This window comes from Anas acuta, chromosome 2 (genome assembly GCF_963932015.1).
Source record: "Anas acuta chromosome 2, bAnaAcu1.1, whole genome shotgun sequence".
Classification (NCBI taxonomy): Eukaryota; Metazoa; Chordata; class Aves; order Anseriformes; family Anatidae; genus Anas; species Anas acuta.
In genome coordinates this window covers 154,129,516-154,155,908 of record NC_088980.1, presented here as the reverse complement: position 1 = coordinate 154,155,908, position 26,393 = coordinate 154,129,516, and the positions used below count along the sequence as shown (strand labels likewise).

Genomic DNA, 26,393 nt, shown 5'->3' with positions numbered 1-26,393 from the left:
AGGTTTATGATCTCATGAGATAGAGCACAATATGAGCTATGAAAAAAAAGAAGTTATGCTTCTGTAAAATTTTTACTGGTGAAAAAATGTCTGTTGTGTGCAAGATGGGGTTTGAAGAGTTAAGTTCCTCAGCACTAGTTCTGTTCCCTCTCCCTGTCCTTTTTATTAATAACTGTACAAATGACTTATCGCAGTGTTGTGAAAGTACTACCCCAAAAGTGCTCTTGCTACCTACGCTGATGTTGGTAAATGAAACAGGTCCAGGACGTGCGATGGGGACGCTGTGTGCCCCCAGTGCTCCAAGTGCACTGGTTTGGCCCAACCATTCTCTTCAGGAGCCAAAACGATGGCCAAACATAGCATTTGGTTTCTCTGTTGGAGCACTCTCCTGGCCTGTTTGCTTTCCTACTGTAGATGGCACCCATCTACTTACGCTTGTTTCTTCTAGTTGCTAGTTCAAACATTATTTCAAGTCAGTATAGAACATGATTTTCACATGCCACTATTTTTACTTACAACTATTTTTATTTTCACAGCAATACGTGGATATTTAGATGTCTTGTGCACCTAGAAAATTAAAAACTGTAGACCAAAATGGTTCAAGAGTAGAGCACACATTGACGTATCTCAAAATCAGGGGTGACCATGTGCTCAGCTACTTTGAAGATTTTCATTTAAATTAATAAAGCATAAGAAATATTGATGTAGATTATTTTTTTTTTACCAAGTTCATTGCAGTTGAAATAAGTTTCTTACAAAAATGCAGCTCATTTGCGGATAATATAAATACGGCTTCTTTCTGTGCACTGTAAGTAAAGACTCCAAAAAGTTAAACCCAAGATAGGTTTATCCCAAAGATGTTTGGGCAGCATTTTCATCTGTATCAGCACTGAACTGATTTGTCTGTGATACATACCTGCTTCTTTTGCTGTAGGTGAAAAATGACTATATGTTAGAAATAGCAGATCAAGTGGACCAGGAAATTGCTTTGAAACTTGGTTGCCTTGAAATCAGGTAAGCCGATAATTTCATTTATTATTCAGCATGTTTCTGGTAGAATATCTACATCAATTTTGAAACTCTTTGTAGTTCATAGATCTCTGGCCAATGTAGCTGAATAAAACATCATCAGACTCTTTGCTACAAAATAGTTGGAAGACAAACTGAGTAGGCCGCATTGTAACAGATTTTTGGTGATCTTTAGATTAAAATTATTTATAAAATTTTAATTACCTCTTGATACTGCCTTCTTGGGATGATTTTTTTTTATTTGAATAATCCAAAACCCTGTTGAGGACAATGATATACATTAAAAGAAAAATACATCCTTGGTTTTATTTAGCAAACAGTCTTGCCAATGTTCATCTATAAATAAGAATAAACATATAAATCCTACAGCTAAATAATGCTTAAGATAAATGCTGCTACCCTTTCTCTCTCCATTTACTCAGTTTTAATGCGCTGTTTTCAAATGATTAAATCTTAGGGATTTGAGGGGGCGGGTTCTTGTCAACTGTATAGACAGCTGGAAAATAAAGATAAGTTTATCAGATTAATAGATCCTTGAGAGAGTTCCCAGCACAGCTTTTGAAATGCCTGTTTTGTTTTTTGCTAATTTATGGAGAATTCACAGCCTGAAACATATGCTTTAGTTACACTGTTGTCTCGCACAAGGACATTAGGAAAGTAGTAAAACTGATAAAAAAAAAATAATGGCAAATGTAAACTTCTTAGCACAGAATAAGTGTCCTTTGAACTGTAATTTTGCAAAATAAAACAGAATTTGGGTCTGTGAAATTGCCTGGGCGCTGTTAGGGAAAACCTTATGTCCTTGCTGTAAGTTTTGCTGGTAGTCCCAGAGAAAACAAATTGTTTGTGTACCTGCACATCCTTCCACGCTGACACAACTACCAGTGCCTCATTTCAAAACGTGCAATGAATATAATAATCCATGATTGCTTTGTCAGCCAAATCCCGCTTTCCATGGCTCTCATGGTAGCATGCTGTGGTTCTTCAGCACATTTTCACCTCGGTGAGGCATTTCTAGTAGATGACTACTAAAACATTTATTTTAAGTCTTAGTAGCCCCACTTTGTCCTCTCCCTACAACAGCCACTCACTCTCACATTTTTTTATTTTTTGAGCTGGTGATTTGAACATCTCAGGATTGAAACTTCTGGCTCTTATCATTTGCCCCTTTCTCTGGTTCTCCCTGTTACGTGCCCAGACACAAGTAGTGTTCCAAAGGATGGAGATACTGGGAGGGGTGGAAAGAAGCTGCTGAAGGAGAGCTTAAATAGCTTCCTTCAAAAGTTAGGCTAGGTCAAAGTGGTTCTGAAAACGCAGTGCATGTAGTCCCATGCAATGTTCCATGCCTGAAATTATTTTGTCCCCCCCCCAAAATTAAATCTGTTGTATTGAGTTAGGTTAATAAGGTACTGATACCTTTATTTGAATTCATTCTGCAAATAGTTTCTAAGAATAAGTCTCTGAAAGATTTGACTGTGTTGATATTGTAGTTTTAAGTTGGGTTTTGCAATAATTGTTGCTTTCAAATGTTTTTCCTGCCTTCAGGAGATCCTATGGAGAGATGAGAGGCAATGCATTAGAAAAGAAGTCCAACTATGAAGTGTTAGAGTAAGTATTGTGTTCCAGCTGGAGGTTTGAACTGTTTCTTAATCAGATAAATGAAATTCAGGTCCATAAAAGAAAGATTCCATTGTTATAGTTTATTTCATGAAGATTGTTGAGATTTTTGAGAGCATTAAATAAAAAAAGGTTGATGAAACCAACCGAAGTATGGAAGTATGAACAGCACATTCAACTGCTATAGGGAAATAAAGTTGGAGTTGTTTGAACTCGATCATGAGGCTTCTTATGATCTTTTTTTTCAATTTTACTAATGTCTATGGGATCAACAAGTCTAGTTCTAAGGTGTGCTTGTTTCTAAATGATTTTCTGTGCATGGCTGCATTCTTCAGTTGTGAGTAATCTGTGGTAAAGTTTGAATTGCCCAAAACGCTTGAGGTATCATTTTTTCCTTTTATGTGCTAAGTAGGTGGACTTGCTGAATTGCAGTTAACAAGTTGATCATTTATTATATGTATCACCAATTTCAAGATGACCAAGAAGCATCTTTATACTAAAATATTTTGGAGGATTAATCACGGTGTACAGTAGGTTGGGTTCAGTCAAAAAAAAAAAAATCCAAATTCCATAAAGTTTTAGGGATTGAAGATTTTTTTTATTTTTTGAAGGTTTTATTTGTGTTAATTTAGTGGAACTGTATTTCATACATATGTATTTCATTGAGCTCATCAATTATCTTTGTGAAAATATGTTCTACAGCATAACATAGAATTAGATGTAGCAATGAAGTCTGTATTTTTATTCTATTTTTAATAAAACAAGTGTGCTGACTTGTAGAGGAGTGATATTAAGAGTATTTTGGAGTATCAGTATTTTCTTCACAGTGAATATTTATAAGGTGTTTTGAGGAAACCATATAGTTTTAATGGGTAAAGATAAGTTGGGAATTGCCTGCTCGTTAGGCTGCAACGATAACACCCTCCTCAGATGCTCCACTCTAAAGTTTCCCTATCTTCAGACTTTTTACTGCAGATGGACCCTGCTGCATGTGTATACTGTGGCAGGAGATTTTTCTGGTTAATTAATGCATAATAATTAATGTTGTACTGAACACACAGCCAGGATTTTCTAGGTCCCCGTGTCTAATGTTGCCTTTTGAGCAAATTGATGAGACCTAAACTTTCAAAAATGGCCTCTAAGTTTGAATGCTACCAAATCTGGCATTTTTAGTTGAATGTTTTGGAGGAAGAGCAGAGCTCCCATATTGGCTTTTTGACTCTGCTTAGATTTGTTTGTGGTTGGAACCTGTGAATTAGTCTTCAGACCTAGATATTCCAGATTGAGTATGGTAGACACAGCCTCAGTTTAAAAACCCAACTGTTTTCAATCTTTTTAAATGGAAAACAGTTGTTCTGCTGTTAATACAGAAGGATAAATTGAATTTATATAATGCTCCTCTGTTTGTGCAGCCATTCTGAAGTGCTGCTTTTGTTTGAATTTTTTTTTTTGAAGGAATTCAGTTTTTTGTCATAGTCACCAGTAGAAAAGTGCTGGGTGAGGGAACTCGTAACAAAATGAGAAAGGACTAATAAAGACGAACAGTATGAACTGTTAGAAAAGGCTAAAATACTATATAAAACTCAGCAAGAACTTGAGAATATTTAGACAGTTACTTGGCAACTCGTGAAGTACAGATGTTAGTAATGAGGTTAATAACTTGGGAAGCAATGAGACAAAGGAAACAAGGGTTATAACAGATGACACAAGTATTAATTAAGAATTACAACAGGTAAGAGCTCCTGTAGGTCTCAGCATGGGGCTGCTTCCATTTTAACAATGACTTATCTCTTGCAATGCACGTGTTTTCCAAACAATAACTCTCTTCTGGTAGGTTTTAACGTAATTGCTGCTGTGAAATCCAGGAAGAAAATGAAGCAAAACCACGATGTGCAAAATGGAAAAGCTTAATGCCATGAAAAAAAAATAAAAAAGAAACGTTGAATTGTGCACTTCAAGAAACAAAGTGTGTTTTGTATGGGATTCAGCTAGGGGAGATGGAGGATAAAAGCATCTTAAAGTGGCTGTAGATAATTATGAGGTTGCGAGTGTGTGCAAAAAGTGCCAGTGATCCCCAAAATGTACCCATTTGATCTTATCACCTTAATTAGCCTATAAAGGCTTTCTTATACAATTAATATTTATTTCTCAAGTGAGGCCTTTTGTTTCTTTCTCTTTTTTTTTTTTTTTTTGCTACTTTTAGTACTTCACGAGGCACTTAACCAGCTGAGTGCAATTTTTAAACAGCACTTTTTTGCATTCGGTGTGATTGCTTCTTGCCTGTCTTTGTCAGATGTCTATTTGATGTATATTCATCTTTGATCAGATTTTCAGACAAGACCAAATCTGGATGGGAAATGGTAGATAGAATCAAACTGTTAAGTAGCCTTTAATAGTTGGGCCTTCATGTAATGAAAGAAGAATTTTTTCATGATAAATGCGAAGCCTGTTAGTGTGGAACAGGGATAATTACAAGGATACAAATGGGAGCTATGTGAAGAAACAGCTGCATCCACAATTTTGTAAAGAGCATGTTGAAGTCTGTTATGTTAATCTAACATTACTTTTTTGATGTAACTTTAATTGAGATGAAAAATAAAAATGAAGATGGGTCCTGCCTGAAGCTGCTTATCAGTATACGACAAGCAGTATCATCTACTTGTAGTTGGTGTTTTATTAATCCTATTGAAGTTTATACATGAAAAAAAAAAATAATAATTTCACATTTAAGTCCACAAGTAGGATGGAGTAGATGGGGTTAAACACAAAGCTGATGAAACTGTATGAACAGGGATCTCCCTGCAAATTATTTCTTACTGGCAATCAGAAAATAGATGTTGGAGTTCTTAATAGGGAGGACTGATTTGTTGTGGTTTATCCCCACGTAGTGCAGCTGAGGAGGGAGAGGAAAGAGTTTGTAGGGTTGTTTAAAGAGCTGTTTGTGTGCTCCAGTTTATAATGCTTCTCTTATTTATAGGTACCCATCGTTTGTTGTTGACCTTGGCATTAAATCTCTGTGCTCCTTACATTAAATCCTCCTACAGTAAATAAATGTACAGTCTAACCTAGCATACTTTATTAACAAATTTAATTAAGAGCTGTGTTTCGTTGTATTCTGCGTAAGAATTTCTTCCAAATTTGTTGCATGCAGACCTTACAAACCACACCTCCTAACAGCCAGCTGAATCCGAATGGCACAGCCAGGTGTTGCAGTCCTGTTAAGATGAGTAATACAGGAGAGATGCAGAGTGCTTAATTTTTGAAAACACCATTTCTCTCTGAAACGCTTAATGGTAGACTAATATATTCCTTGTCAAAATGTCTTTGCATGTTATTTAGATGGTAATGGTGTGTTAGACTTAGTTAACTGTGTGGGATGATAAACCGCATATCATTTGCATTTGAGAAGAAACGCAGCAAAGGAATTAACATTTATGAAAGTTTTATCATCTTTCAGCTTACTGTCATTGCACAGATGCCAGTGTTCACTGCTGTGCATGAACATTCTGCTCCTCTTGGTGGAGGATGTTTTTAGTATGTTTTATAAAATTCTAGACTAGTCTTTAGAGAGCTTTAAAAATACCCCGCTTTATTATTTTGAGCAAGCTTTTTATATTGACTTTAATTTTGGCTTTTTTCTTGTGCCGTTAGGCAGCAGTGAATGTATACTATATTTCTCAAGCTGGCTAACAGCTTTGCCAAATGTAAAAATTCCAGTTACGTGTCTGATTCTGCAAAGCATGCAGTCATGGAAAGCCATCATACTCATTTCAGAAGCAGAATACAGTCTTTGTTTAAAAAAGGTTGCAACCTTTTGATCTTTTTTTTTTTTAATAAAGTTGTCACTAATACCTTTGAGAGGCAAGGATTTAAGTCCTTTTCCTATTTACATTTTTTTTCTTTCAATTTTTCCTTTTTGTAATGCAAATTTCCTGCTAACGTGTGTACAACTTGTCTGTGGTCATGCAGTATTTGATGCACCTGCCTGTATAATGATCTCCTTCAGCACCAACACCATCAGCATCTAAGCTCGTGTTTAATTGTAGTGATACATATATATGTTAAACGTAAGGTAGGTGCAGCACCCCTAAGCCACAAAAATATTCAATCCTTGTGGATGACTGAGCCTCTTTGTAAGTGATGTAATTTAGTTTGCAGAAGCCAAGCTCACAGATTTAGGATCCTGACATACGGATGCAAGAAGTGAGATTATTTGCAATAAAAAAAGCTGGAAATTCTATCATTAGATGCTCAATGTGAGGAAAAAGTGACAGTAGAAATTCAAAGATGTAAATTACGTTTTATATGGGTAACATAGTAGTGGAAAGGCTGTCAGAATGCCTGCTGAGCTGATAGCACGAGAGGTCCTCTTCTTTATATTGCATCTTCTACTTAATTCCAGTAGCTGTTTGTTAGAATTTGTCCTTTTTGTATTACCCCTTGCTCATCTGATAAAGCTGTAAGACTGTTTTTTCAATATTCTGTAAGTTATTAGAACATGTACACTTAACAGTTTTTATTACCAAAACTTCTCTGTGCCTAAGGCAACATTTCAAATGATACTCTTTCCACATCAGGTACCTGTTGTAAATGTCTAATCCTTTTGAGTTTAAAGTAGCAATGCTGCTACTTGCTGCAGAGTGCACCAGTTTAAAAAAATAAATTAAAAAAGACTTCCTGAGAAACAGCAATACAGTATCTGACATTTTATTCTTATTATAATATATGTGCTTTTTTTTTTTTTCAGGAAAGATGTTGGTTTACGACGATTTTTTCCGAAGAGTTTGCTAGATTCAGTGAAGGTAATTTTAATTCCTCTCAACTCTATGTTACTTTAAAAAATAAAAATAAAAAAAATCTGTTTCAGGAATCTGAAAATGGCATGATTAATTTCAATATATAGCCATAAGTGAGTTTGTGTGTAGTTGTAACTATCTTGCTGAAAAAATATCAAAGCTGTCTATCAAATTGGTAGGGCTTATATCCATATAGCCAAGGATAAGCATGCGACTGGAAGGACTGATAGAGATTTACGTGACCCTGCTGAGCTGATGTGAGAGAGGTACACCTCTACCTCTCCAGCCTGGTGGACAAAAGCTCAAAATGAGTCCTCAGATTCCCTGGTATCAAATAACTTATTTTCTGAAAGAGAAATGAGACTTCTGGAGAAGGAGGATGGGGATATTAAAAAAAAAAAAAAAAAAGTCATATAAAGGCATATTTTTAGTGTCAGCTTGATGAACCAAATCCTGCCTTCCTTGCTCAAGACTGCAACCGACTCATTCGAGGAAGATTTCCAGCAATTTCCATTTATGTTAATCCTCGTTGAGACTATAAACGTTAGTCAGATCTCACTTCCATTGAAGTCCATATGTTCCCAGAGTAAAAAATGCAAATTTTTTCCAACATGTTCTGAAAAGGTGGGGAGGGGAGGCAATGTTAAGAATGGTCACCATGAAGTCGTACAGCTGTAGCAGTCTTGATATGGTTGCCGTGGTAAAATGCATCTGTTGTTCATATATGCAAATATAAATCATAAATGGTTATTTTAGAGCTGCTCTTGGTAAGCAGTGATGTTTTTGTAGAGGAGTTACTAATAGAATTTAACTTCAGATTTAGAAAGTTTATTCATTGTTAATTAAATGGGAGGATAAACAGCAAAGGTCTGTCATGAAGGGGTTTTGTTTCAAAAGACTTCTGAACATCAGAAACTAATGAAGTCAAGTGGATTTAAGTAATCCCTCTGCATTTAAATTCAAGCAATTATCTGAAGCTGGAGGGAGATATTGTGGTGAAAGGCTCCAGACCCAAATGAATGAATAACTACCTTGAAAAATGTTATTAGGGAGCCAGAAAACTGACCAACAAAAGAAGATTGCTCTTTAGAAATTATGAAATGGAGAAAATAACAGAAAGAAGTAACAAGAATTGCCAGAAGGTGAAGTTGGGTAGAAGCTTGCAAAGACATGAAAAAATGTTGGATGTCTGAAGCAAGGGAAGGAAAACCAGGTCTGCTTTTTAATGCAGATGAAATCCCTATGAAAAATAATTTAGGATGTGTTCAAATAATTAAATGACTAACTTTGTGAAGACCAATAGTTTTGAACTGGCAGGCAAAGAAGGGCTCCTGATGGCCATGAAATGCAAAAAATAGGTGTTTCTCTCCATTAGGGAGGTAGAATTACAGCATCGTGCAGTGCTAATGAAATTTGTTGATATATCCATCTCGATATATCATGTATGTGGAAACCACAGGATAAAAATGCTACTTACACTAAACCAACAGTGGGCGGGGGGAATGAATATAAACCAGATTCTTTTTAGTTTGTAGATTTTCTCCCACTCTAGAGCATGCCCTGAGAAGTAACAGAGGAAAAAAATGTTCTTATGAACTATTTTAAGAGCAAATTTTTAATGCATTTCTCTTGAAATGAATTCATTTGCAGGTATTTCTCATGTCTTTTTTTGTTGTGGATTAGGTTGTGTTTTTTTTTTCTAACTGACTTCCTATGTTTAGGCTTTTATTAATGATCTGAAGTTAAGGTGAAGATTATATGCAGGTAGCAAGTCATCTTCATTGACTTAAAAGAACCAAATAATACTTCCCCTTATGCCTTGAAGTCAAGATAAAGTAGGGCAGTGAATTAAATCATGGGCAGAATAATCTATCTTTCACAAACTGCATGGCTGAACTACTTGGGACAACTTCCATTTAACAGATTTTTTTAATTATTATTCCTCGTCTTTATCAGCTGTCCAGGTAAGGCTATGGTCTTAAGTTCCCTAATATCAGTTTTCTCAATAAAAAAGGGAGCTAACCTCCATTACATAGGAAAATACAGAGGCACAGGAGGGTCTGGTATTCCTGAGTGCTGACGGCTCTGGGTGCATATGGAGGAGCCACTTTTTTGTCCTGCCCAGCATCCTCAACTTGGCAGAGGAATGGTTCAAACAACAGTTGGTAGAAGTTTCTGCTATACAGACAGGGTAATTTGACAAAACGGCAGATTTCTCTGTTCACTTTATGACATAAACCTTACTTGCTAATCTGAGTTGTTTGGTGGTTTTTTTTCCATCTACATATGCATTGCTCCAAAACTCATCGTCATTTTGTATGTGAATACGCAGCACTATTAGATCACTGCTGTAATGCTCTTTTCTTAATGCTACTTTTTTAAAAATCTGCCTATTTAGAGTGGATGCTCTTTAAAGGATTCCTAAAAATTAATGCTTAAGCTGACTGGAAGTGCTAATGTCAAAAGAAAGTTTATATTTGAGCAGAGCCTGGAGCTGTTTCAAGCAACGTGAAAGAATGAAGACCCTTAGTGCTGTTACGACAGGAAAGTTAGATACGTTTTGGTAGAGGAACAATGGAAATTCCTGTTTTAACCTTGACGTGTTGAAAAAAAAACACATGGTTTTGCATTTTATTATTTGTGTTAGTTAGAAGATATACCACAAATAGGTGTTACCAAAGGCAATTTTTTTAAACGTCCCATTCAGTCACTTTTGACACCATTCAAGCTTTGAAAATGCAAAAAAAAAAAAGGAATAGGTTGTGAGATTTTGTCACTGTGCAGTAATGTAAGCAGCGATGAAACCCCATTACTTACATGTATGCTGCTTAAATAACATCGTTATGCTCTTATAATGAGGACAGATGAGAGAAGCTCCTGGACTTTTTTTGGGTGTTTTTTGGTGGCTAGTCAGGATGTTTTCATTTGGGATTCTTGATTGTTTGTTCTATTTTGGGGTGTATTAAAGAGATTGCATCTCAGATTGCTTTCATTGTGATATGGATGGCAGCAATCCAAGGGATATGTATTACATACAGGCAAATATTTCACTTCGTAAGTCTTTGTTTTGTTACCCGTTTAAAAAAAAAATGTGGTTGCTTGAAAATCTGCTTGGATCCTCTACATGCTTTGTGGCAGGACGTGTAACAGGTGTCTTGCTCCATCTCATTGTCCCAAATGGTGTGGCTATTAGAAGAATGATTGGTACTGCTCTGTCAAAGTGGTTCTTTCTGTCCTGGAAAGAGTTACTAAAATGATATGTAATACAGTTTAAATATTTTACTTTTAAATTTAAATATTTATTTTACTTTTTACATTAGTTTACTTTTTTCTTTTTTTTAATATGAAAGTTATTTTGCATGTTATCAGACTTTAAGAATCCAGTACATACTGGATAGTCTAAGATACTTGAATGGAGAGATTAAGATTCAGCTACAGCTGAGGTATTCGTACCAGATAGGAGAATGGTGATTTAAATTTAAGGCAAATAATAAGGTTTAGGGTCCTGATAGCAGTACTTTTCTGTTGGTAGACAGTTAAGGTGTTGGGAGAAGTGAGGAATGTAGAAGAAATAGTTCCTGCAAAGGTTAATGTCTTGTCTTTTGCTGTAATTTAATCAAAACATTATTAGCTAGAGACTCCTTCTGTAAAGTATAGCAGAAATAATCTTATTCCCAAGAAGAATTTGTAAGGAAAAAACGTTATTTATATTTTGAAGCTCTTTTTTTTTTCTTGAGAATTTTCAGGGTATTGTTTGAAAGGAATTCTTAGTGACACTAAGTGAATGAAACTCTTAAAATGCATCATCACTGACTAGATTTAAAATAATGACTCTTTACAATTTTCATACCCAGGCCAAAACACTACGAAAATTAATCCAACAAACGTTTCGACAATTTGCCAACCTTAATAGAGAAGAAAGTATTTTGAAATTCTTTGAGATCCTCTCTCCAGTGTATAGATTTGACAAGGAATGCTTCAAATGTGCTCTCGGTGTAAGTACAAGAATGCAAGTCACCAGAATACACGTTGTAGTTACAAGCTAAATTGGTTTTGCTTAGTTCTACAGTTAAATGCTTGCTTAAATCATCTTTTGATGTAGAGAAGAGTCCTTGGATTTCGTTAACGAAAAACTATATTTATTGATTTTATTTGGAACTTTCTCAGTTGACTGTTAAAAAGCACCATTTCATAGTAGGGTAAGAATTGTACCTTATTAGATGTTGTTATTGGTGCTTCATTTGTGAAAATTGAGTAGTCATTAACATGGTTTCCTGAGGAAATGAGACTCCTCAGCTGCTTCTGTTTTGTAAATTTTCCTCTGCTGGCTTTTAATCTCTACCAATTTCAAACAAATTTTGTGAAGGGGACCTTAAGTCTGCAAACTTTGTGAAAATAGATACTCAAGTAGAAATTAGAACATGAACATCAATGTCCATGAGGAAAGAAAAGGAAATAAAGGAAACATTCAGTTCTCATGTAGACCTAAGATAAAACACATGGCAACTCACTCTGCGTAGAACAGATCCCCAGGAAACTCGTCATTAGGAGTTCTGCTACTTATAGAATGACTTGATTTTAATATATTTTAAAATGTTTGAAAAGTTTGGAAGCTTCTGGAGATTAATTAATCACTAAAAACTGTAAGGATAACGTGGGAAGATAGTGTTCCATTAAACACACTGAAATTCTACTCTTTCTCCTTCGATTCTGAAGTCAAGCTGGATTATTTCGGTGGAGCTGGCAATTGGCCCAGAAGAGGGAATCAGCTACCTTACAGACAAGGGCGCAAATGTAAGTCTACTTCTGTTTTCTTCTCTCTGTTACTGAGTTAACAGCCATGGCCTGTTGTGAATTGAACTTGACACAAAGAGGAATGGCAACTCTAATCTTTGAAATAAACTCAAAAGAGCTGGGAAATTCAACATACAAAGCTATTAACTCAGATATTAAATCATGATTTGGGATGGAGAAAAACATAAGTAGAGAGAGTGTCAGTCCTTACCACTGAATTTTTTATTTTTATTTTTTAACCCAGTGAAGTGCTCACTTAAGGAGTTTGAAGCATTTGTGGTTACTTTTTTAACAACAAAACATGTAAATTATTTATTTTCTCCTTTCTTCAGGAGGTTATGTAAGTGAAGAGCTTATTGATCAGTGTTTAGCATTGGTGCAGTCATCACTGGCTTATTTCTGGTTTTTGTCTTATTTTGTGCTCTTAACAGCCTTGCTATTGCCTGATGTTGGCCATGTTACAGTATTGCCTGTACACCTTCATGGTGTAAGCTTGCTTGGACAGGTTCTTTATCGAAGTGTCTAGGACATCTTCAGTCATGATACAAGTTAAGCCAACTTCTGTTGAAAATCATTCAAAGGTAGTGAAAAGATTTAGAAATCGGATAAAAATAAACCTCTTACAGCCATTTGATGATATGTAACTGTGCTCTGAGTGCAGATACCATGTTGGTATAACCTGTTGAGTTTTCAGTCTTGCCCTCCAAGACATTTTTTCCACTATGCACTTTAGCAAGTGCCTAGAGTTACTCAACAGTGACCTCTGTAGGCAAACTTGGTGCTTGGTTTCATTTGGTAGCTACTTTTGCATATTTGTAGATACTGTTATGCAAAGCCCAATGAAACTAGAAACAGAGGAACAGGCTTCTAGAAGTGTAATTTGGAGATCAAATTACATGAAAAAAAATAATGTACATATGTGTCAGGAGTGAAGCCAAGGTATTTTGCTTTAATTTGAATTTTGTTTCCATTGCCTTTTTGTAGCCAACTCACCTGGCAGATTTTAATCAAGTGCAAACTATTCAGTATTCAAACAGTGAAGACAAGGACAGAAAAGGGATGTTGCAACTCAAGATAGCAGGTGCCCCTGAGGTATGATTCTTGTTGTGATAAACTTGCTATCTTTGGTTTTCCTTAAATAAAATAAATGAAATTAGTGTACTCTAATTAAAACACTCTGTTAATATTACTTTTCTTCTGGTCTGTAACTTCATTCTGATTTTTTCTACTGTCAATGTAGTTGACAAATACATTGCACTAAAAGTATATGCTATGTTTGCACGTGTGTTTAATCTGGGGACAGCCTAACTAAATATGCATGCAAAGACTTCAGTTATCGTTAAACTCTCTTGCTCCTCCTGTAGTTACAGCCCATGCATTATATTTTGAATTTTGCATTCCAGGCATTCTGTATAGTTGTTTGATTTTTCTTGTGCTTTAAGAGGGAAGGGAAGTTGAGTGTGAGTATTCATTACTCATAAAGCTCATTACGTGCTTTTTGTTCTGCATCTGGTACTTGTATACTCAGATATTTGTAAATGAGGTTTAATTTGAAAATACTAACTCTGAAGTGCATCTTAATAGTAGCCTGCATATATATATATGATGCTATGCACTGAAGAGGAAACTGAGCAATTTCACTTTTGTGAAAAGGGAAGTATAAAAGAGAGAAAATCTGTTTTCCTCATATTACAAGAGGAAGAGCTGGAAGGGAAATCAAATCTTTTTCTTGGTCCCGTACACAGGAAAACAGGCACTGTGATAGAGAAACATTGGGGGCAAGTTGGCAAATCTGTGCAGAGGAGGATGAATATTGGAGTTGTTAAAATTAATAGTTTGCCTGTATGTCTCATCTCCTCAGTTTCTCCCCTTTGTCAGTTTAATTTCAATTTATTTTGAATTCGGAGAGGTTACTTTTTAGGGTAAAGAATAAATTTCTGCAAAAGGGTGGGGAAAAAATTGCAATGAAGAGTGGTTGACTAAAAGTTTGCCTAGCAAGTGTTTTAATAAATCCATGTTATTCTTAGATTTAAGTGGAAGGTTTTATCAGCTGTACTTTCTAAACCTTTTGTTTTAAATTTGCTACATTAAAGGTAAAGCAAGAATCTGATATTTCTGTACTCGCCCACTTTTTTCTGTGGACTGTTTGTGAGTGTATGTAAAGTTCTGATGCAATGACACAGCTGTTCTACTCAGTGCTTGCAACTACAATAATCCCTCTTTGTTGCTGCCTTGTTTTTCTTCTTCTCTAGCCTCTGACAGTGACAGCACCATCCTTAACCATTGCAGAGAACATGGCTGACTTGATAGACGGATATTGCCGACTGGTGAATGGAGCCACGCAATCTTTTATTATCAGGCCACAGAAAGGTAAGGAGGTGTTTCATTCTGGTAGTGGCTATGCTCTTACCTACTGATAGATTATCTTGCATTTGAACAGAAGACCCAGGGTAGCTTCAAAATCCTCATTTGGAGACTGTTGTATTTCTCGAAGGAAACGTGAGGTATTTTTGTTAAGGCAAACACAGACAGTCAATGTCACACCATTGAAAATTACTTAATAACTGATAATTTAGATTGTTTTCCAGTAGTCGCTGCTTTACAGTATTCTGAACCTAACTAACAGAAGTAAGCAAACTGTAAATAAAGGGAGCCCTAACAAGAACCTTTTAACTTGAAATACAACACCCTAATATTCAACTGGAAATTCAGAGAGGTTGGTTAGAATACCTTTAGGTAAGACTATTGGAAATCAGCGCTCTCTTCCTAGATACTCAAAATTTCTTAGTTTTTACTATTTAAACTTTGACACAAGTCCTGCGAGTCTTCCTCAGTTAATAGAACTGAAGCAAAGCATGTATTTTGTAGTGTTGATCTATTGTTTTTTAGCAAACCACAAGCTGAAAGCCATGAGACCAGGGTGCAGCTTCAGCTAGATGTAAAGAGAGAATTTAATTAAATTTCAGTAGAATTTTTTCTACTTTCAGTTAGCTTTAATTATTGAAGTATGTCCGATCAAAGCTGCTTGAAAGTGGAACTTTATCCTTCTTCCATAATCCTTGCTTATGGAAATTCATCCAACATTTTTGGTTTCTAAAACAATGAACAAATTACTTCCTTCTTCCTTACTTGTCATACAAGAAAGTACATGAGCCATTCCAGAAATTCTGCAATCCAAACTTGAGTCCCTTTATAGCCACATTTTTGCTTTTTTTGCTTTCCCCACTCTTTAGTTGTTTGAATGAGGTAACATTATCGGAATAGTTCGGGTCTTTCAGTTTCAGGCATCATGAACCAAGAATTTCATTTCAGTAGTCTAGTTTATACCTTTTAGCAATTGTCTTCTATGCCTATTATTATTTAAAATATTCACAATACCTTAGCTTTTTCTTGAAATCATAGTTTGGGGGTTGTTACAAACCTTGTTATTCACTCCCAAATCTTCCCTTCCAATATCCCCAGTGAATTGGGAAGTTGTCAGCTTTAACTATAGTAGCCAATGTTGAGCTCTTAAGTTTTTCATGTCCTAACGTGTGACCTCTTCCCACCTCTCAGTCATCCTAAATTAATGGTTAGCCCTTTCTAAGTTAATGGAAAGCCCTGCTTTTTCTTTCAAGGCACCCTTGTATGCTACGTCCAGTTCTTGCCACTTCTGCTTTGATGGTATTTCAGAAATTTGGTCCACTTAGCTGTGGCCAGTGCAAATTATCAGCATGGAAAAATTACCAGCTGGACGGCTTCCTTTTCTTATCTACGCATAGATGCTTTTAACTCCACAGAATACTGCTGCCAGGTGATTTCCCATCCTGTCATTCACAATAGCAACCAAGAGGCAGTTACGGTCCCCATCGAGTCTTAGCTCTGTCCATCCAGTGGGCCATCTTCCAGTGCTGTGCATGGCAGCATTGATCGTATTCCAGTCATGCATGTTGCCATTTCTCTGCCAAACCCTCCTCTGTTTATTGCCTAAGCAGGGGAACAGCTCTCTACAGGTTTTAACCTTTCCTTGTCAACATAACCTGTTCCATGATGCATACAAGCAACTGCTGTCTAAGATTAACAGCACTAATTGGTCCTGGTACTCTACTGCTGAAAGAGGCAATAAAAGTTGACCCACTCAGTTTTAATTCTTTCCTTTCTTCTACCGACCTGACTTCCTTATCATTCAGCTGTTATGTCTTCTAGGCTCACTAAGCTCTTTTAAAGGCAAAATTTCTGATTTTTCTATGTTATACAGTACTAAGCATGGCTATGCCATGCACTGTGGTTTGACTGTAGGTACTAATGCAAAATAAATCAATGCACGTAAGAAAGGGAATGTGTTTATTTGCATGATATTCTTCTTAGTGTATATTAACGTAGAGCAAACAAGCAGTGATTCACTTAAAGGAACATTATATAGCACTTTGGGAACATTCCTCTTTATGCAAACATTAAGAGAATCCCTCTAGCTAAAAATTTTTTGTTGTTGTTTTATTTGAAGCTTTTTTTTAATATTGTAGCAATACTCAGTATATTAATTAAACATCTTGTAGGAGTGCTGTCCCCACCATGATCTGAATTCCCACATCCCTCCAACAGTGAGCTTTGAAGCGTATCAGAAACAAATCATGTAGCAGCTCTGGATCCAACAGATGTGTTTTTTCCCCTCCATGAGCTTTCCCATTCCCTCTTTGTTATAAATATACATGTTTGTTGCAAGTCTCTTTATAAATTGTCTTCCTTGATTACTACAAGAAATGTATGTTTTTGTGATATCTGCACAGTTAATGATCCTGTTTCTCTTAATTTGGTGAGATCTCTTAATGTTTAAGACCTGGACAGCATTTGGCATATTTCCATTCAGTTTATTTTATTTTTCATAAATATTTTAGTACATAGGTCAACTTAGTCCATTGTAGAAACTTTATGAACTTAATATGTGCTTGCATTATCATATTTAACTCTTTCAAAGTGCACAAATCAATGATTGATTAAAAACTTCAGCTGACATTAAGTAGCTATTTGCTGACTGAGCTATGTGCTGAGTAGCTTTCCTGTGATCTGAGTCCAGAGACTGAATTTTGAATTTATTAATCTATTTATTCAAGCTGGTGAGGTAATGCAAAATTGTCAAAACTCTTATAAAAACTCTTATAAAAGGCTAAAAATACTCGGGGGGAGGGGAGGAAGAACAAAAAATATTTGAGTAACTGAACTACGCAGAAATCTTGGGTTTTTCGACCATGGGGCAGTTTACTCAGCACCTGGTCTGATGGCCGTAGACGGGTCCCTATCCTTTAGGGGAAAAAGGATCCTGGGCCAGGAGCTGGCGGGGCTCATTGATAGGGCTTTAAACTAGGTAAGAAGGGGGATGGGGCTGAAGCAAGGACTGTTGGGGCTGTGCCAGGGGGAGCAATGGCAAGGCCGGAGGATAAGGTAAAGGCCCAGCTGAAGTGCATCTACACCAATGCACGCAGCATGGGTAACAAACAGGAGGAGCTGGAAGCCATCGTGCAGCGGGCAGGCTACGACTTGGTTGCCATCACGGAAACGTGGTGGGACCAGTCTCATGACTGGAGTGCTGCGATGCCTGGCTATAGGCTCTTCAGAAGGGACAGGCAGCACAGAAGGGGTGGCGGTGTGGCTCTCTATATTAGAGAGTCTTTCGATGTTGTAGAACTCGAGGCTAGGAATGACAAAATCGAGTCCCTTTGGGTTAGGATCGGCAGGGACAACAAGGCTAGTGTCCTGGTCGGGGTCTGCTATAGACCGCCGAACCAGGATGAGGAGACGGATGAGGAGTTCTACAGGCAGCTGACAGAAGCTGCAAAATCGTCTGCGCTTGTACTCGTGGGGGACTTCAACTTCCCTGACATATCCTGGAAGCACAACACAGCCCAGAGGAAGCAGTCTAGGAGGTTTCTGGAGACCGTGGAAGATAGCTTCCTGACGCAGCTGATTAGTGAACCTACCAGGGGTGGTGCCCTGCTAGACCTTCTCTTCACAAACAGAGAAGGACTGGTGGAGGATGTGATTGTCGGGAACAGTCTTGGGCAGAGTGACCACGAAATGGTGGAGTTCACTATTCTTGGCGGGGCCAGGAAGGGAACCAGTAAAACCACTGTATTGGACTTTCGGAGGGCTGACTTTGGGCTGCTCAGGACACTAGTTGGTGGAGTCCCATGGGAGGCGGTTCTGAAGGGCAGAGGGGTCCAGAAAGGCTGTGCGCTCTTTAAGAGGCAAATCCTAATGGCGCAGGAGCGGTCTATTCCCATGCGCCCAAAGATGAGCCAGCGGGGAAGAAGACCAGCCTGGCTCAACAGAGAATTGTGGCTTGAGCTTAGGAGAAAAAAGAGGGTTTATAATCTTTGGAAAATTGGGCAGGCCACCAAGGAGGACTATAAGGATGTAGCGAGGCTGTGCAAGGACAAGATTAGGAAGGCCAAAGCTCATCTGGAGCTCAATCTGGCTACTGCTGTTAAAGATAACAAAAAACGCTTTTATAAATACATCAACACAAAAAGGAGGACTAGGGAGAATCTCCATCCTTTACTGGATGCAGGGGGAAACTTAGTTACAAGAGATGAGGAAAAGGCAGAGGTGCTCAATGCCTTCTTTGCCTCAGTCTTTAGCGGCAAAACCGGTTGCTCTCTGGATACCCAGTACCCAGAACTGGTGGAAGGGGACGGGGAGCAGGATGTGGCCCTCACCATCCACGAAGAACTGGTTGGTGACCTGCTACGGCACTTGGATGTCCACAAATCGATGGGGCCGGATGGGATCCACCCAAGGGTACTGAGAGAACTGGCAGAGGAGCTGGCCAAGCCCCTATCCATCATTTATCAGCAGTCCTGGCTATCGGGGGAGGTCCCAGCTGACTGGCGACTAGCAAATGTGACGCCCATCTACAAGAAGGGCCGGAGGGCAGACCCGGGGAACTACAGGCCGGTCAGTTTGACCTCAGTACCAGGGAAGCTCATGGAGCAGATCCTCTTGGGAGTCATCATGCGGCACTTGAAGGGCAAGCAGGCGATCAGGCCCAGCCAGCATGGGTTTATGGAAGGCAGGTCCTGCTTGACGAACCTGATCTCCTTCTACGACAAAGTGACGCGCTGGGTGGATGAGGGAAAGGCTGTGGATGTGGTCTACCTTGACTTCAGCAAGGCTTTTGACACCGTCTCCCACAGCATTCTCCTCAAGAAACTGGCTGCTCTTGGCTTGGACTGGCGCACGCTTCGTTGGGTTAGAAACTGGCTGGATAGCCGGGCCCAAAGAGTTGTGGTAAATGGAGCCAAGTCCAGTTGGAGGCCAGTCACTAGTGGCGTCCCCCAGGGCTCGGTGCTGGGGCCGGTCCTCTTTAACATATTCATCAATGATCTGGATGACGGCATTGAGTGCACCCTCAGTAAGTTTGCAGATGACACCAAGCTAGGTGCGTGTGTCGATCTGCTCGAGGGTAGGAAGGCTCTGCAGGAGGATCTGGATAGGCTGCACCGATGGGCTGAGGTCAACTGTATGAAGTTCAACAAGGCCAAGTGCCGGGTCCTGCACCTGGGGCGCAATAACCCCAAGCAGAACTACAGGCTGGGAGAGGAATGGTTGGAGAGCTGCCAGGCAGAGAAGGACCTGGGAGTGATGGTGGACAGTCGGCTGAATATGAGCCAGCAGTGTGCTCAGGTGGCCAAGAAGGCCAATGGCATCCTGGCTTGTATCAGAAACACTGTGACCAGCAGGGCTAGGGAGGTGATCGTCCCCCTGTACTCGGCTCTGGTGAGGCCGCACCTCGAGTACTGTGTTCATTTTTGGGCCCCTCGCTACAAGAAGGACATCGAGGTGCTTGAGCGGGTCCAAAGAAGGGCGACGAAGCTGGTGAGGGGCCTGGAGAGCAAGTCCTATGAGGAGCGGCTGAAGGAGCTGGGCTTGTTCAGCCTAGAGAAGAGGAGGCTCAGGGGTGACCTTACTGCTCTGTATAAGTACATTAAAGGAGGCTGTAGCGAGGTGGGGGTTGGCCTGTTCTCCCATGTGCCTGGTGACAGGACGAGGGGGAATGGGCTAAAGTTACGCCAGGGGAGTTTTAGGTTGGATGTTAGGAAGAATTTCTTTACTGAAAGGGTTGTTAGGCACTGGAACGGGCTGCCCAGGGAGGTGGTGGAGTCACCATCCCTGGAAGTCTTCAAAAGACGTTTAGATATAGAGCTTAGGGATATGGTTTAGTGGGGACTGTTAGCGTTAGGTCAGAGGTTGGACTCGATGATCTTGAGGTCTCTTCCAACCTAGAAATTCTGTGATTGATTCTGTGAACTAGAAAACTGATTGTCATTCCTTTAGATCAGAACTCACCTTTAAATTTAAACATTCCCTTTGAATATGAAAGGATTACAGCTAAATGAAAACTCAGAGCTTTGAGTCTCAAAACACCAGAATGAAGTAATCCACGAAATTCTCCAAATAAGTGTTAACTCCTGGTTCATACCTGTGAAAATTGTTCTCATTTTAACAGAATGGCAATGAACTCTAATTAAAATACTACAATTAAAATCATGTCAATGCCTGGGCATGGATACCCCAATACAATTGTGCAGAGCTGAATTTTATTTTGTTTTGTTTTGTTTTATTTTATTTTATTTTATTTTATTTTATTTTATTTTATTTCAAGTGTGTGAAGAATTGGGCAAAATGTTGTGGGTTTCAACTTGTGAAAAACAACATATGCTTTTACTGGGATGCTGTTAGTAAGGAGTTTTGACTTTGGACCTGCAAAGGTACTAATGAAGGCTTCTGATTTGACTTGGGATATAAGCTGTAAGTGGATGAGTGCCAGCTTGGGAAATGGTGCCTGAAGTGATTGGTTTGTGCACCAAGAGCATGTGGGTGTCTGTACCATCAGCTTTGGTGGGCAATTTCACCTCTAGTCCCATACAGATGGATTTTCCCTAAATTTTCTCCAGTGAAAGTAGAGGTACTTGATAGTAGGGTTCCATTTCTGGCTTGGGTGTTTTGGTGGTTTTCTACATATGTTTATTTTTCCCCTTTTTTTCTCGTTCTCCTTGTCCATATTTGACCATCCATTTGGGGCACGTCTCTGGTGGCCCAAATGGGGACGTTGTCCATTGTGGCTGGCCAGTGCCTTGCTCTGCTACTAATGAGAATGAAATCAGTCATGCTTCTTGTGGGCAAAGGACAGTAAAAAGGAAGATTATTTAATTCCAACCCCCTGCCATGGGCAGGGACACCTCCCACCAGCCCAGGTTGCCCAAAGCCCCATCCAGCCTGGCCTTGAACACCTCCAGGGATGGGGAACACATAGCTTCTCTGGGCAGCCTATGCCAAGGCCTCACCGCCCCCTGAGTGAAGGATTTCTTCCTTATATATCTAATCTGAATCTGCTCTTTTTTAATTTAAAGCCATTCCCCTTTGTCACTACACCCCCTGACAAAGAGTCCCTCCCCAGCTCTCCTGTAGGCCCCATTTAGGTACTGGAAGGCCACTGTAAGGTCTCCCTGGGGCCTTCTCTTCTCCAGGCTGAACAACCCCAGCTCCCTCAGCCTGTCTTCACAGGAGAGCCCTTTGATCATCTTCATGGCCCTCCTGGAGACCTGCTCCAACAGATCCATGTCCTTTTTGTGCTGGGGGCCCCAGAGCTGAACACAGTGCTTCATTTGGGGTCTCCTGCATGCTGCCTTCTTCCAGTTCCATCACAGTCCTTCATTCCAGCAGCACCATCAGAAATTGGTTCACGTGTAGAGCTGTTATGCTGTCAGTTACTGCTTGTTCATCCTTGGAGCTCCTGATTCTTCCTGCTGCCTGCTGTGCTCTGCTTTTTATTTCATGAAGTTGAAAATAAGACAGCTTTCCTAAATGCAGTCATGAAAACATAAAGGCACTAAGAGAATGCAAATCAAGTCACAGACTGCAAAACGTTAGGAAATGCTTGTTTAATCCTGTGTCCCTCTGTGTTATTAATCGATAACTATGTAATACCACCTCTATTCACGTGCTCCTTATCTCATAAGACGCATAGGATGGCTTCCTCCCAAGGTGGAATCAGATTTTGGTGTGCAAGAGATATTTTGATAAGGCCTTTGCTTTCTATTTTGCACCGATGGGAAGCTGTTCAATAAGAGAAGTAGAGAGTTGCAGGAACAGAATGAGAGATACCGTGTTTAAGGATATTTAATATTGCCCTGGAAAGTTAGAATCTATATTTATCTCTTTTAGAGAGATCCTTTTCGATATGTAGCAACTTCAGCTTCCACTACCAGTTGCCACCTCTGTGGTGTATCTCACTTTCTTGAGGGGTTGGAGTCTATGTTTGCAGGAGAGGGGAACAATCTGATCTGCAGCTGAAGTCAGCACTTGGAACATGTGCAGTGTTATAAAATCATTCGCTCGTTCTGTGAAGTCCTCAAATATGATGCTGATATGCTCCTCACACACACAGAAAAGAGAGGAAATTAAAAAGCCCATCTTTAGAATACAGTTTTTGAATAGTGTGCAGTTAATATGCGATAGAGATGCACGTAGAATATTTACTTTGAATAGGTTTTCATTAATTGTACACCAGTTATCCTGATTTAAAAATAGCAAGTGATGAAGTTACGTTTGCAATTTAATAAAGTTCTCTTAACGTAGAGGTTTTTGTGTTTGTATAGTTTCCTGAGCCTTTAAAAGCAGGCTGGCAGGTATGTTATATCAGCAACACATGGTTCATCAGCAACATCTGATTCAATCCGTTGCCAATGGATCAGAAAGGTGTTGGAGTAACTTGATGCGAGCTAGAACTTGGCATGCTTCCACAAAAAAGGGCTGACAGCTGATGGAGGTATCCGGAGATAGCAGGTGGAGTCTTAAGCTTCTGAGCCTCTTTCACAACCCAAAAAAGCCTCGCCAGGTGGTGGGCAGGACTCTTGTGCCTGTTTCTCCAAGATTGACATCTTCTGCCTAGTTCAAACCAATGTGATTCCTCTAGTGCCCATCCCAGTCTCTCTTTTTTGGATATTCCCTCCTCCTGCATCTTTTTAGTGCCAGGCTGTCATGGTCAAGCTTCTGATTTCTTATTTGTCACTCCACACTACTTTCATGATCTTTGCCTTTAGTTTCCTTCTTTCCTTTTCCTTTCCTTTACTTGCTCCAGTCTCCAAACTTGCTTGGAAAGATCTGGTTTTGTAGCCCTGGGCTGGATGTGGAGCATGTGCACTTCTTTTGTAGGATCATGTTAAGTCCACACAGGAGCAGAAAAGAGATGGAGCATGTTCGGTTACTTGCTGGAGATGATGCATGTATACTTTAGTCAGCGCTAGGTGGAAAAACAGAGTTGTTTTGGGAACATGGTGCATGTCCTGCAGCCAACATCCGAAAACTTCAGGGGGATGAAGGAGCACTGGCTCTTTGGGGGCTGATACATGTTCAGTTTGCCACTTGGGAGTTGGTAAGGTCTAGAAAATACTTACTAGTTGCACAGGGGACAGTGCTGGAGTCTCTTCATGCAGGAGAGATTTAACTTTGAGGCTGCATGATGCCTCCATTGAGCGTACCTATGCTGCAGTGGGTTTGGGGTTTTTTGGACACCGAAAGAATTGTAACTAAATGCTGTTGTTTGCCATGTTGAGCATAACATTTGGATATTGGGCATTTTGCTACATTTTACTACTTTCTTTTTTAAGGTTCAGAAATTTCAGAAATTTTAACATAGGATTAAGAAAAACTAGAAATAATGTGATTCTTTGTAAACAGCACACATCTCCATTTTCTAAAAGCATCTCTTCCCTTTTCTCCCAGGTCACCATATCACTGCTACAGTGATTTGGAGAAAGATACTTGTTCTAGTTACCCACTTTATCACCTTCCCTGCATACTTCAATATACTGCAAATTGTTGGTGTTTTAGTAAAGGCTTAGCAATTTCCCCATCATCCTTCCCCTTATGAATACTGAGTGTATCATCAAATGCAGATGGGAAATCTACTTGATTATTTACATGCAAGCTTTTACACTCAGTGCCATTATCACACAAAGACTGGCAGAGGATTTGAAAATAGTTTATATGAGGATACCCTCGTTTCTAGCTACTGAGCATTACTATTGTATAAACTCAACCAAATGGGAAATTAAGATTATATGTTACATGCATTAATGATTGTTGTCTTGTTTGGAAGTCCACGTTGGCTTAAGTAGTTTTATTTATGTGTACATAGTATGTTTATAAATACATTATTATATCTATATATTTATACATATCTATTATATATCTGTATCTATATATCTATTATATTTTATGTTTATATTTTTATATTTATATGTAAAATAAATCTATATTTATTTCCTGTATTTATATGTGTATTGTGTATATATATACTTAGCACATCTTGGAAGTGAGAGGAGCATTTCTCACTAGAGAGCTGAAATACTGTCATACCTTCTGCCAGGTGATTGATCAGAGTTATTTGTTATGAATAAAAGAGGAGTTACATTCTGTTTACGATGCTCTCACACAAGACTTTGCCAGAAGGTCTGTGTTTCTGATTAGCAACTGTGTTGATATGCTGCTGGTAATAAAAGTATAGAATGGTCTTTTGAGTCACCATGCTTAGTTTCCCTGAGAGGTTGTGGTGATTACTGTTTCATGCTTATATATATTGCACATTGAGAGAGGTTATTTGGAAAGTGAAATAATTTTTTAATTCCTTTTTCTTCTTCTTTACACAGAAGGTGAAAGAGCTTTACCGTCAATACCAAAGTAAGTTTTACGCTTTCTTTTTTTTTTTTTTATGTAGTGAAAAATAGTTTTGCTTAAGTGACACCTTGGGACTTTTTATACGTGCTTAATTTTTATTGTTGCTTTTGGATTCTAGGGCAAATAGCAGGCAATCACTTGGGACTGCGGGGCATAGATGACTGACAGCAACGTTAAACTATAAAGATACCAGAAATAAAATCCGTGGGGAAGGAGTTCATAATGCATCAATAATGTTTGACAATAACAGAAGTAGGATGTTTTGGAAAAGACTTGACTGGGCTTCAGGCCATTTATTTCCAGTCCATAAGTAAATTTAATTATAGGGGTAAATTTGATTACAGGAGTGATGCTAAACAGTCCTCATATTGTCACTTCAGTCTCTCTGTGAGCCAGCCTACAATGTTGTTCTTTCCTATTTGTCCTCTTTTCTGCTTATGCAAATATAGAAAATATTTTTTTTTTCCCTATCATAAATCTTTCATGTCTCCTTTTTTAAATTAAATTTCCATAATGGGACCGATCTGAGTTGAAATCTCTAGGTATGACTGTAACAAAGAATATCACTTATACGGCAGAGAATTTCTCATCTGTTTTTTAAAAAATATAGTAATGCAGAAAAAATCTGCTCTGATAATAATTGTAAATGTGTAAAAAATCCTAATCTGTGTCATGCAAATAGATCTGAATTCTTTGTTTCTGCATAGTATTATTGTGATATTCAACCCAAGGTACAATGAGACATGCTATCAGCATCTAATAATTCGTATTTAATGTGTGCTAATACATCTCTCTGCATCTTTCTCCATTCAGAGCCTTCAGGTAAATAAGAAAAGATTTCTAATTTGACTGTTTGAACTATGAATACTCCTTACCTTGTTGGAGTTTGTGGTCCCTAACGCAGTGATAGGAAGCCTATTAATTCTTCCTGCTGATTTTTTGCCCACCTAATATTAGTGCCTAGATCTCTGTCCTGTCTGGCAAGTTGTGATGCTTGTCTACCCTTTCCAACTGCATTGTGGCTTCCTAAAATTCAGTCTGTTAACCAGTTTCTTTGGAGTCTGACTGCTTCATTGATAGCCACATTTCGACCCAATTTAAAGCGAATATCATCAGATTGTTTTCCTTGAGCCTTATCAGGCAGCATCACTAATATCCAGTAGCAGGAGATGATGGTTGAAAGACCACATGAAATGTAGCCTTTTATATTGTCTTATCTCTTCCTTTTTTCTTACTGGAGGAAGTCCAAAACTATTATTATTTTATTATTATTATTATTACTACTATTTTACCCTTTGGATGGAGTATGGAATATGATTTATTCCTGAAATCAGCAAGAAACAGGCCATGTAGATATTAGTGGTAGCTCTTCTTTCGCAGGTCCTGCTGAAGTCCATGCTAGCCTAGCTTTGTCACGGTGAGAAAGAGAGGAGGGAGGAAATG

At 38.7% G+C, this 26,393-nt stretch overlaps 1 protein-coding gene across 12 annotated transcripts in view; it reads left to right on the top strand.

Moving 5' to 3' along the window:
• The window catches only part of PTK2 (protein tyrosine kinase 2), a 195,132-nt gene that overhangs the window by 113,043 nt on the left and 55,696 nt on the right, over nt 1-26,393 (top strand). For all 12 annotated transcript variants that reach the window (XM_068672732.1, XM_068672731.1, XM_068672730.1 and 9 more), the window contains 8 exons: nt 935-1,014; nt 2,575-2,637; nt 7,394-7,448; nt 11,297-11,437; nt 12,159-12,236; nt 13,221-13,328; nt 14,489-14,606; nt 24,923-24,953. In XM_068672732.1, coding sequence (XP_068528833.1) covers nt 935-1,014; nt 2,575-2,637; nt 7,394-7,448; nt 11,297-11,437; nt 12,159-12,236; nt 13,221-13,328; nt 14,489-14,606; nt 24,923-24,953 — 674 coding nt within the window. The remainder of the gene's footprint in view (nt 1-934; nt 1,015-2,574; nt 2,638-7,393; nt 7,449-11,296; nt 11,438-12,158; nt 12,237-13,220; nt 13,329-14,488; nt 14,607-24,922; nt 24,954-26,393) is intronic.